Here is a 17,372-nt window from a genome sequence, read left to right on the forward strand (position 1 = left end):
GTCTGCTGATGGACTCATTTCTGAAAACTGGACTTCTTGTTGTTGTTCAGACATTGAAGAGTTTTCTGTCTGTTTTTCTTTCTTTCAGCAGATGTTGGTCTGCAGGAGGTTTTAGATGAACATAAGATCAGTCTGAGGAGGAGATGTGAACGTGTGACTGAAGGAAGTGATGAAACAGGAAGTAGAACCCTCCTCAACAGGATCTACACTGAGCTCTACATCACAGAGGGACAGAGTGAAGAGGTTCATAGCCAACATGAGGTGAGGCAGCTGGAGACAGCTTCCAAGATGGACGCCCTCCATGACACTCCAATCAGGTGCCAGGACATCTTTAAAGCCTTACCTGACCAACAGAGACCCATCAGAGTGGTTCTGACCAACGGCGTGGCTGGTGTTGGAAAAACCTTCTCAGTGCAGAAGTTCACTCTGGACTGGGCAGAGGGCTTGGAGAACCAACATGTCAGTGTGGTGGTTCTGCTTTCATTCAGGGAGCTGAACCTGATCAGAGAGGAGCAGTGCAGTCTTCTGGAGCTGCTCCATGTTTTCCATCCAACATTACAGAAGGTCACAGCAGAGAAGCTGGCTGTCTCTCAGCTTTTGTTCATCTTTGACGGCCTGGATGAAAGCAGACTTTCATTGGATTTCACCAACAGGAAGCTGCTGTCTGATGTCACACAGAAGTCATCAGTCAGCCAGCTGCTGACAAACCTCATCCAGGGGAATCTGCTTCCCTCGGCTCTCGTCTGGATAACTTCCCGACCTGCAGCAGCCAATCAGATCCCTCCTACATGTGTTGACAGGCTAACAGAAGTACGAGGCTTCACTGACGCCCAGAAGGAGGAGTACTTCAGGAGGAGATTCAGTGATGAAGAGCTGTCCAGCAGAATCATCTCCCACATGAAGACATCCAGGAGCCTCCACATCATGTGTAGAATCCCAGTCTTCTGCTGGATCACTGCTACAGTTCTGGAGCACATGTTGACTACAGAGCAGAGAGGAGAGCTGCCCAAGACCCTGACTGACATGTACTCACACTTCCTGCTGGTTCAGACAAAGAGGAAGAAGAACAAGTACCACGAGGGACATGAGACGAGTCCACAGGAGCTGACGGAGGCTGACAGGGAAGTTCTTCTGAAGCTGGGGAGGCTGGCGTTTGAACACCTGGAGAAGGGAAACATCATGTTCTACCAAGAAGACCTGGAGCAGTGTGGTCTGGATGTGACAGAGGCCTCGGTGTACTCAGGAGTTTGTACAGAGATCTTCAAAAGAGAGTGTGTGATCTTCCAGAAACCAGTCTACTGCTTTGTTCATCTGAGCATCCAGGAGTTTCTGGCTGCAGTCTACATGTTCCACTGTTTCACCAACAGGAAGTCAGAGGTGCTGAAGGACTTCCTGGGAAAAAAATACAAAGAGTCATCTCTGGATGATTTCCTTAAACGAGCCATGGAGAAATCCCTCCAGAGTAAAAATGGCCACCTGGACCTGTTTGTCCGCTTCCTTCATGGCCTCTGTCTGGAGTCCAACCAGAGACTCTTAGGAGGTCTGCTGGGTCAGACAGAGAACAGTCCAGAAACCATCCAGAGAGTCATCAAGAACCTGAAGAATAACAAGAAGTTTAATTCCTGTCCTGACAGAAACATCAACATCTTCCACTGTCTGATGGAGATGAACGACCTCTCAGTACATCAGGAGATCCAAGAGTTCCTGAAGTCAGAGAACAAATCAAAGGAACTCTCTGAGATCCACTGCTCAGCTCTGGCCTTCATGCTGCAGATGTCAGAGGAGGTTCTGGATGAGTTTGACCTGCAGAAGTACAAAGCTTCAAAGGAGGGACGACTGAGACTGATTCCAGCTGTGAGGAACTGCAGAAAGGCTCGGTGAGTCCAGATGTGATCATTACATCATTGATCAGTGTCGGTTAATAGTTTAATGTTTAAATTAAAAACACAGTCCTTGGTTATAAAGTGCTTTACAAACACCAACATTACGGCTAACAGCTGGATTCTCCTGTTTCAGTGCAGCTAGCCAAACAACAAAGAGCCACTTGCTGCTAAAGACAGAGTGAAAGTGGACGGTATATCCTCCATTCTTCATGTAAAACACATGCAATGAATTGTAATGCACCATCTGTGTTTCCCTTCATGCAGTTTTCTCTTTATGGTAGACTTGGATATTTAAATGTTTCCCTCCTGGAGAGTCTTGTTCACTTGATTAGTTTTTGTGAAGGGGATTCTCCTCACCCCGTCTCCAAGGGAGACACCAGCTACCCTTCAGAGAAAATTTATTTGCCCCACTTGTAACCACGATCTGGTTCTTCCAGTCACTGCCCACAGCTCGTGACCATAGGTGAGGGCAGGGACGTAGATCGACCGGTAAATTTAGAGCTTCGCTGTCACGCTCAGCTCTCTCTCTCTTCACCACGACAGACCGGTACAGCGTCCACCTCACTGTTACCGCAGCAACAGTCTGTCTGTTGATTCCTGCTCCCCTCCCCCTTCTTTACACGACCCTGAGATACTCAGACTCCTCCACCTGGGGCAGGAACGTCTCTGAGCCAGAGTGGGCACTCCACCCTTTCCCAGCTGAGGACCATGGCCTCAGATGCTGATCCTCATTCACACGGCTTCACACTCTGCTGAGAACAGCTCCACTGTGAGCTGGAGGCCATCACCTGATGAAGCCAACAGAACCACATCCTCTGTGAAAACAGAGACCAGACTCTGGCTGTATCCCAATTCAGGGTCTGCAGCCTTAAAGGACGCATTTTAAGGCCGATTACATCACAGCGACGGGACGAAGGTCGCTGCTCGAAATGCGGCCCTCAAATGCGTCCTTAATTTCGCTGAATTTTAAGGACATGGCGGTGTAGACTTCATATAGTATACTACTATACTATACACTATTATTAGTATAGTCTACTATTATACTATACACTATTATTAGTGTAGTCTACTATTATACTATACACTATTATTAGTATAGTATACTATTATACTATACACTATTATTAGTATAGTATACTACTATACTATACACTATTATTAGTATAGTATACTACTATACTATACACTATTATTAGTGTAGTCTACTATTATACTATACACTATTATTAGTGTAGTCTACTATTATACTATACACTATTATTAGTATAGTATACTATTATACTATACACTATTATTAGTATAGTATACTACTATACTATACACTATTATTAGTGTAGTCTACTATTATACTATACACTATTATTAGTATAGTATACTATTATACTATACACTATTATTAGTGTAGTCTACTATTATACTATACACTATTATTAGTATAGTATACTACTATACTATACACTATTATTAGTGTAGTCTACTATTATACTATACACTATTATTAGTATAGTATACTATTATACTATACACTATTATTAGTGTAGTCTACTATTATACTATACACTATTATTAGTATAGTATACTACTATACTATACACTATTATTAGTATAGTATACTACTATACTATACACTATTATTAGTATAGTATACTACTATACTATACACTATTATTAGTGTAGTCTACTATTATACTATACACTATTATTAGTATAGTATACTACTATACTATACACTATTATTAGTATAGTATACTACTATACTATACACTATTATTAGTATAGTATACTACTATACTATACACTATTATTAGTATAGTATACTACTATACTATACACTATTATTAGTGTAGTCTACTATTATACTATACACTATTATTAGTATAGTATACTATTATACTATACACTATTATTAGTATAGTATACTACTATACTATACACTATTATTAGTGTAGTCTACTATTATACTATGCACTATTATTAGTATAGTATACTATTATACTATACACTATTATTAGTGTAGTCTACTATTATACTATACACTATTATTAGTATAGTATACTACTATACTATACACTATTATTAGTGTAGTCTACTATTATAGTATACACTATTATTAGTATAGTATACTATTATACTATACACTATTATTAGTGTAGTCTACTATTATACTATACACTATTATTAGTATAGTATACTACTATACTATACACTATTATTAGTATAGTATACTACTATACTATACACTATTATTAGTATAGTATACTACTATACTATACACTATTATTAGTGTAGTCTACTATTATACTATACACTATTATTAGTATAGTATACTACTATACTATACACTATTATTAGTATAGTATACTACTATACTATACACTATTATTAGTGTAGTCTACTATTATACTATACACTATTATTAGTATAGTATACTACTATACTATACACTATTATTAGTGTAGTCTACTATTATACTATACACTATTATTAGTATAGTATACTATTATACTATACACTATTATTAGTGTAGTCTACTATTATACTATACACTATTATTAGTATAGTATACTACTATACTATACACTATTATTAGTGTAGTCTACTATTATACTATACACTATTATTAGTATAGTATACTATTATACTATACACTATTATTAGTGTAGTCTACTATTATACTATACACTATTATTAGTATAGTATACTACTATACTATACACTATTATTAGTATAGTATACTACTATACTATACACTATTATTAGTGTAGTCTACTATTATACTATACACTATTATTAGTATAGTATACTATTATACTATACACTATTATTAGTATAGTATACTATTATACTATACACTATTATTAGTATAGTATACTATTATACTATACACTATTATTAGTATAGTCTACTATTATACTATACATATCTGTTTTTAACAGGGAATCTTGATCCTGTTACATTTGACTTCTGTTGAGCTTCTTGAATTGTCACCTTCAGTTCCTTTCCTTTACTCTTCCAGTGTCTTTGGTTTAAATGTATTTACCCTGATAACTGCATATGAAACAGTTCACCTCTTTTCACTCACTATTATCTGTTTGCCATAAAAGTGTTGGTGATGTGTTGGGAGAATCATTATTTTCAGTCTCTTCTTATAAACATAGTGAGGCAAAGATGTGGGTCGTGGTCCCTGATAATCAGATGTGTCTGTGTTCTGTTACATGTGACGTTAGAGAGGTTTTAGTGGAGATAAAAACAGGACCAACATCACTCGTGACTGCTTTCCTGTCTTCAGTGTGTTTACTGTTGGAGCTCGTCCTCCTGTTGCATCTGTCACAGCTGTTACGCTCCTCTGTGACTCCTCCTCTGTCTGCTGTCACACTGCAGGAGTTTTTGGTCATGGCGTGTGAATAACTGCCGAGGTCGGCTAGGACGACGCCACCACTCGTTGTCAGACCCTGTCACGCTGTCTGTTTTCATCTTTAGCCAAGGTTATTAAGAACTTCAAAATGAAACCAGTCTCTGTTTTCAGTCTCCGCCCTCTTTTGCAGCTTTGAGCCAGGTTGTAACACCTGTTAAAGTCACCACCTGTTGTGACCGGGGAGTGAGATGAGTGTGAGAAAGATGAAAACAACGTCTCATTCTGACTAGTTACTGGGAACTGATGTGTGATGATGCAATAACAAAGATGACTGTTTCTATGATTTTCTGTTTTCTTAATTGTTTTTATTGATGATAAGGACAGGCAGAGGAGATTGGATGGATTTACTTTGTTTTATTATTTTGCACTGAAATGGAGTCCAGTGTACAGTCCTTGGCGTTGCACATTTTAATATGTTTTAGCTGAGACTGTAGTGGGCACTCTTTAAATGTCGGGTCAGTTTGTCACGTTAGAGCCTATTTGTGCCTGTTAGTGCTGACGATGACTTCAGACCGAGCTGACTGAGGGGTCTAAGCTCATGATGCCACCAGCAACACCCGGGTCATGCTGCAGAGTTTTCAAACCCCGCTGACACTCGACATAATTTACTCAGGTTATATCAGGTGATCTAAGAAAGGCCGCTTAGAAAGAAAAGCGAGTGCACTGCTTTAAGTTTCTTGAAGATGTTTAATCCGAACATTCAGCTTCTTCACTTCTAAAACCAAAAAGTGGAGAGTCCCAGATTTTAATCCTAGTGGGAGTGTCCCTTAAGAGGGTCGCTGACCAACTATTGATCATGTGGCTCATCACATGAGCCAAGCTGTGAAAAAGGGTGTGGGTGATTATCAGCAGAGGTTTCGAGAGATGAAACGTCTTCAAGAAACTTAAAGAAGTCACTTTTCTTTCCAGGCTCCTTAGATTACCATGACTGTATGATGAGAACCTACACAGACATATCAGGTGAAGGTTTCAGTGTTTTGGTTCAGTTTAATGTAAAAATGGAGATGAAACACATATAAAGGCTGGTTTACACCACTGAGCCCTGCTCTAAAACACTGACACAGATCTGTCTGTGAAGCTGGCTTTAACAAATAAGAGCTTAAAGTTTTAAAAACGTGTTTAGCGCCAAACTGTCCACTTTACTGTCTGTAGCAGGAAGTGGCTGTTTGGCACTGAAACGGGAGAATCCAGCTGTTAGCCGTGATGTTGTGTTTGTAAAGCTCTTCATAAACAAGGACTGTGGAGGAGGAGAGCCTGTGTGAGTCAGGTGGTTCACCGGCCGAGTGTATCAGCGGCAGAAACAGCTGATCAGCGCCGTTTTATGCAGTAAAATAATCTTTCTGTTCCCAAACACATCCACACAGTTTACAACATAACAGCCCACTACATGCACATCTCACCACAAACATGCATAAACCTGAACATAAAATATGTCCTGTACCTGTGTGATCTCTTTAAGTAACTCACAGAATATCAACACTAACGCCACAAGTTTGTTGGTATTTTAACATTTTGACCATTGATTTTGAATTAAAACCAACAGTTAAAATATTTTTACACCTGAGGAAAGAGCAGCAGAAATATTAAGACAGATAAATCATTCTGTCTTCAGTCTCCATGAACAGCATCAACATCCTCTGGTGAAATTTCTCTTTCCTCCTTAAAATATATTAAATGTCAGTTTAATTCCAGATTAATGGTTAAAACATGTATGTCACATATGAACATCAGGAAATAAAGAAAAGTGACTGATTCAGTTCCATATATGCTCCAGGGAGGCGTTAAGGTTCATTGAAATTGTTCAGTTATTCAACTTTAATCTGAGCCGAGCTGACTTCCTCAGGAACAAATAAACACCGAGATAAACTTCACCTTACAGATATAATCTAAATGAATCATATCCAATGTCAGAGAGTTGACAGTCAGCTGTGTGCTGGGAGACATGTTTGTCTGCAGTGTACGAGCTCTGACCGCTCCCCAAAAATGTCGGAGTGAATACATTAATATTAAAAGTGTAGCTGGTGACACAGAAACAGAGGATTTAAGAAGTTTAAGTGTAGGTCGGGTCCACACATGTCCAAACACCTGTGCGTAGTCCTGCTTGTTACTCAGAAACGCACACTAATAAAATGGCCATAAGGCCAAAGCAATGGTTTTGACTGGTGTTGACCCCGCCCCCACCCTGAGTGTGGATGCTGAGAGAAGGGCCAGCTGTGAATATGAGGCTGTGGGAGCAGATGGAGAGAGAGTATGTCGGGGTATCCCAGTACAAACTTTACTGGGGTCAGAAATTAGACAGACTCCAGTTCCTTTGTTTGATTTATCTAGTTTGATGTTAGGAAAGAGATTCATGAGATGGAAAAACCTCCCAGTCTACTGAGATTCAGAAATGATTTGTACACATGGAAACTCCCTGAGTGGGAACAAAGAGTGTCCTGTCAGGAAGAGCATTTGGAATATGGATGTTGAGGATGTGACAGTGCCTGAAATCCTGCTGCTGTTCTGAACCATAGTTTCTGATCTGAAGGTCAAACAGAGTCATGATGGTTGTTTCTATTTGTTCCTTTTTAGTTTAGTTCCCCTGAAATCAGATGTGATATCAGCAGCTCTGAGTTCATTCATCATTATTGTCCAGTGATGAGATTTCTGCTCCGTTTGGTGACAGTCAGCAGATTTTTCCTGAGTGTGGACGTGAACAGTCGTACCTGACAGCAGCAGGTAGCAAACAGAGATCGTCTTTCCAGCTGGAACTCTTCACTGAGCTGAACTCATTCAAAATGTTCTGGATTCAAGACAGGAAACAGTCCACATGTGTGTCTTCACTCTGACTCTGGATCAGATCTCACTGACAGACTGTGGACATTATGGAAGCCTAAATGTGACACCATCTTCCTCCTTCATCTGCAGATTAAAGCCAAACAAAGATTCTCATTAAAAGTCTGCAGGTCTGAGAGAGACTCAATCGTTGTGTCATGTCAAACACAGTAAGAGGAGCTGAAGCACAGATGTGAAGAGCAGATGTTCATCAGATTATGACCTCACTCTGTTTTGTCTTCATATACATTCAGTCTGTGTTTATAATGCAGACTTTCTGCTTTTATAATAACACATTTTATATTTTCTATGATCACAGACTGGCTGACTGTGGACTCTCAGGGACTCATTGTGAAGTTGTGGCCTCAGCCCTGAAGTCCATCCCCTCCCATCTGACAGAGCTGGACATTAGTAACAACAAGCTGCAGGATTCAGCAGTGAAGCTTCTGTGTGCTGGACTGGAGAGTCCAAACTGTCGACTGGAGACTCTGAGGTGAGTTCACTGACTGCAGCTGTTGTTGTTTTTCTATATTTCAGGCTGCAGAGACTTTGAGCTTGTGTGGAAACAGACAGAGAAAAGAAAGACATGAATGTCAAAGCTAATAAAGGTGAAGTTAGGAGCTGTGATGATGTTCATGTATCAGAAGCTGATCGGGCTGCTACAGAGACGACCCACACAGCTGCTGTGGTGAGGTTTGTGTTAAAGCAGAGGAACACAGGCCCACACATGACAGCAAAGCAGGTTTCAGGCTCTGTGAGAGGATTTCAAACAGAAGCTGGAGAAGAGAAAGGACTACAGAAAGAAGGCAGCTGAGACCAGTCCAAGTGTTTCCATGGAGCCCAGTCTAACATTCATTTATACACTAACGTACAGAAGTGAACGGGAAAATGAATCCATAGTTTCAAATGTAGAAATAGTTCTCAGTTCATTTACAGAGTTTAATACAGTTCATGAGGAAATGTTCAGTTCGATTCAATTCGATTGGAATCTGGGAAATTTTGCCTCAGACAGAAATATTATAATTCAGTACATTTACATATTTTTGTGTCTATAAAAGGGAAGCTGGCACTTTCGAGACTTTATCAAATGTGTGAGCATCACAGCAGAGGCCTTTGTGTCAAAGTAGCTGAAGATAAAACACGGAAGAACATGAAGGTGATTTTCCTGTTCTGGGATTTTATAGAAATATTCTGCAGTAGATCAAAAACGAAAGAAAACCATGAATCAACACATGAACATTACCTGATGCTGCTGAAGTGAAGCAGAGCAAAGTTACAGTGTTTTTGTTAAAGACACAACTGAGCGTTTTGCAATTTGCATAATTTTAAAAAGTTTAAATTTGTTCAGAAGCCTGTTGAACGGCAGAAATTAGGTTTTCTTTTCGAAAGCAAGTAAAAGGAAAAAAACAGCAGCCGACAGCGCTGTAAACAACGGTAGACTTGTGCGTAACAAGCAAGCGAATAATGCAGAAAACAGATTTTTAGACAGGAAACTGTGTGTGTGAGAGAGAGAGAGAGAGAGCTGTGCATGACGTGTGATTTTATCCTGGTGGAAGCAAAACAGCAAAAGTCAGAGTGAGTTCATGACGATGTTTATGTGAAGCGTAGTTTGGATCTTCTTTTGCTGCTGGTTCAGTCAATATTGTTTGTAGAGAGATAAAACTAACAGCTTTAGAATCAGCGTAAAAAGGACGTAAACACAAAGCGTGGACCCGCCAAAACATCAGAATCGGCGAGCTGTCGGCTTTCAGCCCCGACCGTGTCTGTGCCGTCAGTGAGAAAGGCGACATCTCACTGATTCTGATGTGTCGGCGGGTCCGAGCTTTGTGTTTACGTCTCTGTGCAGAATCCGTGTTCCTGCTCTCGTTCACTGTTTCAGCTGTTTGGTGGTTGTTAAAGTTTTGTGAGGTTTAACCTGAGATTCTGACATTTCGGGCAAAATAAATTAATATTAAAAAATTGATTCAGGATTTTAATTAATCAATATCACGTTATCCAAGCCAGAATCGATTTTAATCGATGAATCGATTATTAAAACCCACTCCTAATTCAAAGCACTGAAGCATCGACTTGTTCCATTATCCAACAATGAAAACAAGAAACACAGACAGCTGGCCTTCAAAGTAAAAGCTGCTCCTTTTGAAACATGTTGGTGGTAAAATGTAAGAAGAGCTGAAGCACATAAATGATCTACGTGCCAAAATATTAAACACAGTTGATATATTTGTGTGAGTGTTGTGATTCAGGTGTAGATGTAATAATGTACATATAGCAGAGTTTCCTCTTCTAGATCAGCTGATCAGAGTCGGGCCAATCAGCTCTGAGCATGCTCAGTCTGAGTTATGGAGCCACATACTATGATTCACCATGGCAACAGCATGAGCAGAGGCTCCGTGTGAATCCAGAGGAGCAGAAACATGAATGATGACAGTAGATGTTTGTGTGAAAGTGCTGGAAGCAAATGAGTGTGTGATGTTCTTTCAGTGTTGCACTTTGTAGATGCTCCCTGAGCACTGGTCTCACAGCCAGCTGCACATAGAGACCAGTGTTGTTAGTCCAGGTCAGAAGATGACTTGTTGGAATGAAAATGAGCTTGTAGTTTGTCTGCTTTAATAATGTGACTGGAAAAAGGTGTTGGACTTCAAATATGTCCATTTCTGTCACACTTCACCTTTAAAAGTGAAGCCATGTGGTTCCTGGAAGGAAAAACACGACTTTTACAAGTCTTTGTCCTGTTTTTATGAGAAATGTACGACTTTAATGTGAAACATTCAGAGTTTTTTCTCTTGTTGTGTTTGTTTGAAGCTGCTTCCTGTTGGCTTCAGCTGTTTGGAGTTTCCATTTTCTAAACTTCTACATTCTGAACCTTCTTCAGCTCTGAACAGATGATGAAACACTGAATGATGTCAAGCACTTTGTCTAATAAACTTACATCTTTCATTCTTTATACAGATTGTGGAGCTGTGGTTTGTCAGATATTGGCCTTGATTATCTGGCAGCAGCACTGAAGTCCAACCCCTCGTATCCCACAGAGGTGGACCTGAGTGGAACCTACAGCAACCTGAAGGGTTCAGGAGTGAAGCATCTGTGTGATTTTCGGGAGAATCCACGATGTCGATTTGAAACTCTGAGGTCAGTCAGCATGTTTTAGTTGTGCTGAGATGAATATGATGTGAAAGTTGTGCTGACACTAAACTGCAGACATCAGGCTGATATTATACTGATCCACACTGAGGATCTTCATGGTAAAGTCTGTTTTCTTCTTCTCTGGTTTAGTCCATTGACTGCAGCAGAACAATGTTCACATTTCAAACAGTGATACTCAACGTATGGCCCGCGGCCCACACGCGGCCTGCCCACCTTTCCTGATTCAGAGAGAGGGGACCCTGATTAACTGTGTAGCTTCTTCCTCACAGTTCTAAGTATCAGACACAACAATGAATAATCCACAGCTGACTGTCTTTAGCAGGTCAAAGGTCACGGCACACAGCACTCTGTGAAACAGTTTGGAGCAGGAATTCTTGCACATTTACAAACTGACACTGCTGCACGGCATGCTGGGTAATGCTAGCTGCTCAGGTATGGGCGTGCTAATGGCTGTGAGGCTCTGTGGCTGCAGAACACCGAAGAAGAGAAAAGAGAGGTGGAGGATGAAGAAAAGAGGCGGAGATGAAGCAGAAGTTTTGCTCCAGAGAGGAGCTGTGTCTGTGTGGGCGGGGCTCAGGCTGCTCCGCCCACACAGTGACAGTGAGGCAGGTGAAGAGTAATAAATGAAGACAGCAGACAGTATTTGATAAGCTGATGTACAAACATGTAGGTTGTGTCCAAATTCATGGGCTGCATCCTCCTGAGGCCGCATTTGTAGACCGATTACGTCACAGCGACGCGTCGAAGGCTGTCCAAATTCGTAGACTCCTCCGAATGCAGCCAACAAATGCGTCCTCCTTTTCCCCGAATTTGAAGGATGGGTCGGGTGTGTCCTTCGTGGCCTACCATATCCCAGAATTCATAGCGCGGCCCAGCCAAACTCCAGTTTCCAACAATGGCGGCCGCTACTAAGTTTTAAAATTACTCATACTAATCTTTTTCGGTCACAAAATAAACTTTTAACATATTTTCAGGCGAGAAAGTAGCTGTGTAAACATCAAATATCTGCTCGGTTTATCAAGATACCGCATATATGCAAAAGTGCTTCGACGTTTTCGGAGACGTCTGCTACCCACCAGCTCGATAGCTCGCCGGGAGCTCGAGGGTCACTGAAGCCGCCGAGAACGGCACAACTCCCGGCACATCATTTTCAGATCACCGCGGACTTTCGCTACTCAGGTTAAACGTGATATATAAGTCACTTAGACAACCTCAAAATGTTATTGTTTGGCTTTTTTCAGTGCTTTGTTTGTTCGTGAGTAAATCGGTTTGGCTGAGATTAAAGTTATTAGATTAGATTAGATAAAATAAAACTTTATTAATCCCCCAGGTGGGTTCCTCCTTGGTCTTTACAGAGCTGACTAAACGTCAAACAGAAAACTGATTAAACAGAAGTATGAGACGGTCGAGAATTTACGCCAGTGTCCTGTTATATTTTAGATAGCAAGGAGCAGACGGCTGAGTTTATTAAACTCCACCGAGACAGCGGTGACGCTAATCAGAAGGCTAGACCGTCCAATTTCCCCAGCCGTTTATTTCCAGCCTACCCGACCTTCTGAGGACCCAGCCCACGTAGACCGCAAAGGCCGGGTCCTCGGGAGGATGCAGCCCATGAATTTGGACACGACCGTAGAATGATGGTGGCAGCTACAGAAACAGGTCCATACAGACTGAAGCGTGTCTCAGTCTGAATGTACACTGCTGTTATAAGAGCTGTGGAAACTCAGGTCAAAAGGACGTAACCACACTGCTGACAGTTCCAGGACATTCACAGAGTTACAGCATCATTTGTGACCATAAAGACAGAAAGCTCATCCAAATCCTGGGATTAAAAGTCTGTCCTGGTGGTGTCCAGTCAAACACGTCTCTGTGAAAGCTTCAATCCAACAGGCTCCAAAGTCCTTCTGCTCATTTCCTCGCCGGGTTCTTGATGCTCCTGTACCATCTCTCTGTCATCCTCCTCGCTCCCTCTTTGCACTCACAGTCTTTGTGCATCATTAACACTCACATGAGGAAAACCAAAGTTTTACTGGGCAGAAGATGATCATCAGTGACTCTGTCTTTAAAACACTCTTGTTAGAAATGTTCGACTTTAATGTGAAACATTCAGAGTTTTTTCTCTTGTTGTGTTTGTTTGAAGCTGCTTCCTGTTGGCTTCAGCTGTTTGGAGTTTCCATTTTCTAAACTTCTACATTCTGAACCTTCTTCAGCTCTGAACAGATGATGAAACACTGAATGATTTCAAGCACTTTGTCTAATAAACTTACATCTTTCATTCTCTATACAGATTGGAGCGCTGTGATTTGTCAGAGATCAGCTGTGATTATCTGGAAGCAGTGCTGAAGCTCAACCCTTCGTATCCCAGAGAGGTGGACCTGAGCTACCACAAGCTTCAGGATTCAGGAGTGAAGCAGCTGTGTGTTCTTCTGGAGAATCCACAACATCAAATTGAAACTCTGAGGTCAGTCTCCACGTTTTAGTTGTGCTGACACTGTCGATCTGTGGAACTAAAACCTTTATACAGGAAGTCTGGTTCAGCTCTTTGTAGACCTTCTAATCTCTGATGCTCTGAGTCTTACTCAGTAGATGATGCAGAGTTGTGAAGCCGATGTGGGTGAGGACACTCGCCCAGCTCTAAGTACTTTGACGTCCAGGCGGCTTCCCTGCTTGTCCTGATACAAACAAACCTGAGTAACCTTGCAGGTCAGATCTCATCAGTCACACCTGTTATGGCAGCTCTCCTCTAGATTGTAGTTCTTGTTAATCTGGGATGGTTTTAGAAGCCTGGACCACAGACTGCAAGGGAAGATATTACTGGGAAAGGCCAAAGCAACCTATTAGACCCATTAAACACTAACATAGATGAATACTCAGATTTAAACCTTTATTGTTTCACAAAGGGTTAAAAAGGGAACGTCCACAGTTTAGACTGCAGCAGATTTTATTAAAGCAGTTTGACAGGAGCAAAGCAAAAACACAAAGAATAAGTGTTTCACATATTAATACATATAACATAATAATAAAAGAAAAGCAAAATAATGATACAAAAGAATGAAAAAGTTGTCCAGAGCAGCAGGATGTCTGAGGTCTGCAGAAACACAAAAACACAGCAGCTAAAAATAGTTGTTGAAAGAAAACGAGGTGGGAGCTGCTGATTCCTGAGCTTTGATACTGGATTAGCTTCAGTAGTTATTCCCATCACTGCTGTAGGAGCTACATTTAGTCACAGTTGATTGTCTTCTTTGACCAATCAGAAGACTACTGTTGTAAAAACAAGCAGACAAAGAACCAATGAGAGTGAAGAACAGGATAAAGAGCTCGTGTGATGGAAGCAAAGCAATAATCAGCAGACTGTAGCAGTTTCTATCTGGATGAAAGTAGAAGGAGCTCAGCGGAGCTCAGTCCCATATCTTTGTTTAGAAACAACATCAGTGATTTCCTGCTGCTCGAGATGATTCCAGCAGCTCTCATTAGTTTTCAGTTTTCAGTTTTCAGTTTTATTTGTCATATGCAAGTTAGCACAGGGTCAACATTGCAATGAAATGTGTTTGATGAGCAGCAGTCACTCAGCAGCATGATACAGTAGGAGAAAATATAATAAAAGAAAATAAAATAATAAAGAAAATAGAAAAATAGTAAGGAGCAAAATATTAGAGAGACGTGGTAAAAGAGAAAAGATGACTAAATATATATGTATCTATAAATATAAATATATGTACACTAGTGATTAAATAAGAAAATCTTGAAAAGAAATATGACGGGAGGGCAGATGGGATATTGCACAGGAATGAACAGCAGAAAATTACAGTATTGCACTTTTAAATATAAATATCAATGACAATAAAGTGGAGTGACCAGTGCAGATTAAACAGAGTACTTGTGAAGCTGCAGGGTAGCTTCTGAGTGCTGTGTTGTGTGTGTTTAAGTGTTGTGGTTGAGGTGTCGTACGGCTTGGTGGTAAAAACTGTTTTTAAGTCTTGTAGTCCGACCAGACAGACTCCTGTAACGTCTGCCAGATGGTAACAAGGAGAACAGCTGATGTGCTGGGTGGCTGTGGTCCTTGATGATGCTGTGTGCTTTACGGAGGCATCGCTGGAGATAAATGTCCTGAATGGCAGGAAGCCTCGTGCCAGTGATGTGCTCTGCTGCCTTCACCACCCTCTGTAGAGATTTACAGCTGCTGGCAGAGCAGCTTCCGTACCAAACTGTGATGCAGCTCGTCAGCAAGCTCTCAATTGCACACCTGTAAAAATTTGAGGTGATGTTGGCGTTCATGCCAAACTTCCTCAGCTTCCTCAGGAAGTAAAGCCGCTGGCGAGCTTTCCTGATAGCAGTGTCTGTGTGAAGGGTCCAGGAGAAGTCCTCGGTGATGTTGACTCCAAGGAATTTGAAGCTGCTGACCCTTTCGACCTTGACACCGTTGATGTGGATGGGCTGGTGTTCCCTGACTGGTCGTTTCCGGTAGTCCACTATCATTTCTCTAGTTTTGCTGATGTTGAGAGTCAGGTTATTTTCCAGACACCACTCGTACAGCGCCATCACCTCCTCTCTATAGGCCGTCTCATCGTTGTCTGTGATGAGGCCTATGATGGTTGTGTCATCCGCAAACTTGATGATGATGTTGGACTCTTGTTTAGCAACACAGTCGTGTGTGAACAGGGAATATAGGAGGGGCTAAGCACACAACCCTGTGGCGTACCTGTGTTTAGGATGAGCGATGAGGAGGTGTGCTTACCAACTCTCACCACCTGGGGCCTGTTTGTGAGGAAGTTTAGAATCCATCTGCAGATCGGTGTTCCCAGCCCAAGGTCGACGAGCTTCGTGGCAAGTTTTGAGGGGATGATGGTGTTAAATGCCGAGCTGTAGTCGATGAAGAGCATCCTTGCATATGTATTCCCTTTCTCCAGGTGAGTGAGGGTGGTGTGCGTTGCCAGGGCGATGGCATCCTCTGTGGCTCTGTTTGTCCGATAGGCAAACTGAAGAGGGTCCAGTGTGTCAGGGAGGGAGGAGCAGATGTGACCTTTGACCAGCCGCTCCAGGCACTTCATGATGACGGATGTCAGTGCAACAGGACGGTAGTCATTCAGAAGGGAGACCACTGATTTTTTGGGAACGGGAATGATGGTGGATGCTTTGAGGGACGTGGGAACCACTGACTGCCTCAGGGAGAGGTTGAAGATGTTGGTGAACACCTCTGCCAGCTCGTCTGCACACACTCTGAGTTGCCGGCCTGGGATGCCGTCTGGGCCTGGAGCTTTGTGAGGATTTACCTTTTTAAAGGTCCATCTCACAGCTTCTGTTTTCAGAGTTAAAGTTGCAGCCTCACTGTCCTCCTGAGGGTAGAGGATCTGTTCTCTGTTGTCTGCGTCAAAATGAGCATAGAAGTTGTTAAGCTCGTCTGCAAGAGATGCAGTGGGCTGAACACTGACTGTGTTGACCTTCTTGTAGTCAGTGATGCAGCACAGTCCATTCCACAGTTGCCTGGTGTCAAAGCTGTGGTAGCTGGACTCCATTTTGTCCCTGTAGTCCTTTCTGGCCTTTTTTATGGACTTTCGGAGGTCGTACCTGGCTGCTTTATATGCATCAGCATCCCCGGAGTTAAAGGCAGAGGTCGGCACATTCCAGCAGCTGATGAGAGAAACAGCTGATGGCTCACAGCTCGTACACTGTTGGATCTCCAGATGTTCACGTGGCTGAAGTCTGTGAAGAAACTGTGGTCCACGTAGTTCACACGGCCTCAGATTGGACCGAGCTCCCTGGATCACTGCAGCATCCTCAGCTGGTACATGGACGTCGCTGCTCCTCAGTCTTGGAGCCCCTGCAGGTCCGTCCACACCACCGGGGTCTTCTCACTCACCTTTCCTTTGTCCTCGTCCTTCATCGGCCGTGCTGTGTCTTTGTTCCTGCGGTGTTGTTCCCACGATGCAGCGCTGATGTTCCCTCCTTGAATGCACAACAAGTACGGTGCTGGTCTTTCTCGGGTGGAGCAGAGACAGATTGAAGTCTTTCAGGCTTTAGTGCCGACTTCCCTGACAGAGGCTGGACTCCATGGTCTGCACAGGAGGCTTCTACACTGTGTGGAGGTGACTCCTGGACTCGAAGACAGGCTGCAG

The 17,372-nt window shown here is 42.1% G+C and overlaps 1 protein-coding gene across 2 annotated transcripts in view; it reads left to right on the top strand.

Moving 5' to 3' along the window:
- LOC147302753 (NACHT, LRR and PYD domains-containing protein 3-like) overlaps positions 1-13,739 on the top strand; it is a 135,532-nt gene extending 121,793 nt beyond the window's left edge. The window contains exons 3-6 of one of the 2 annotated variants that reach the window (XM_086284401.1): positions 89-1,877; positions 8,432-8,605; positions 11,065-11,244; positions 13,547-13,739. In XM_086284401.1, the coding sequence (XP_086140527.1) occupies positions 89-1,877; positions 8,432-8,605; positions 11,065-11,244; positions 13,547-13,739 (2,336 nt within the window). The remainder of the gene's footprint in view (positions 1-88; positions 1,878-8,431; positions 8,606-11,064; positions 11,245-13,546) is intronic. The other variant, XM_086284400.1, reaches the window with a different exon arrangement.
- Positions 13,740-17,372: the final 3,633 nt, after the last annotated feature.

Source organism: Aulonocara sp. 'chitande type north' Nkhata Bay, linkage group LG23, assembly GCF_057382095.1.
Source record: "Aulonocara sp. 'chitande type north' Nkhata Bay isolate Kocher_YH1m ecotype deep benthic linkage group LG23, A_spYH_male_GT1.1, whole genome shotgun sequence".
Classification (NCBI taxonomy): domain Eukaryota; kingdom Metazoa; phylum Chordata; class Actinopteri; order Cichliformes; family Cichlidae; genus Aulonocara; species Aulonocara sp. 'chitande type north' Nkhata Bay.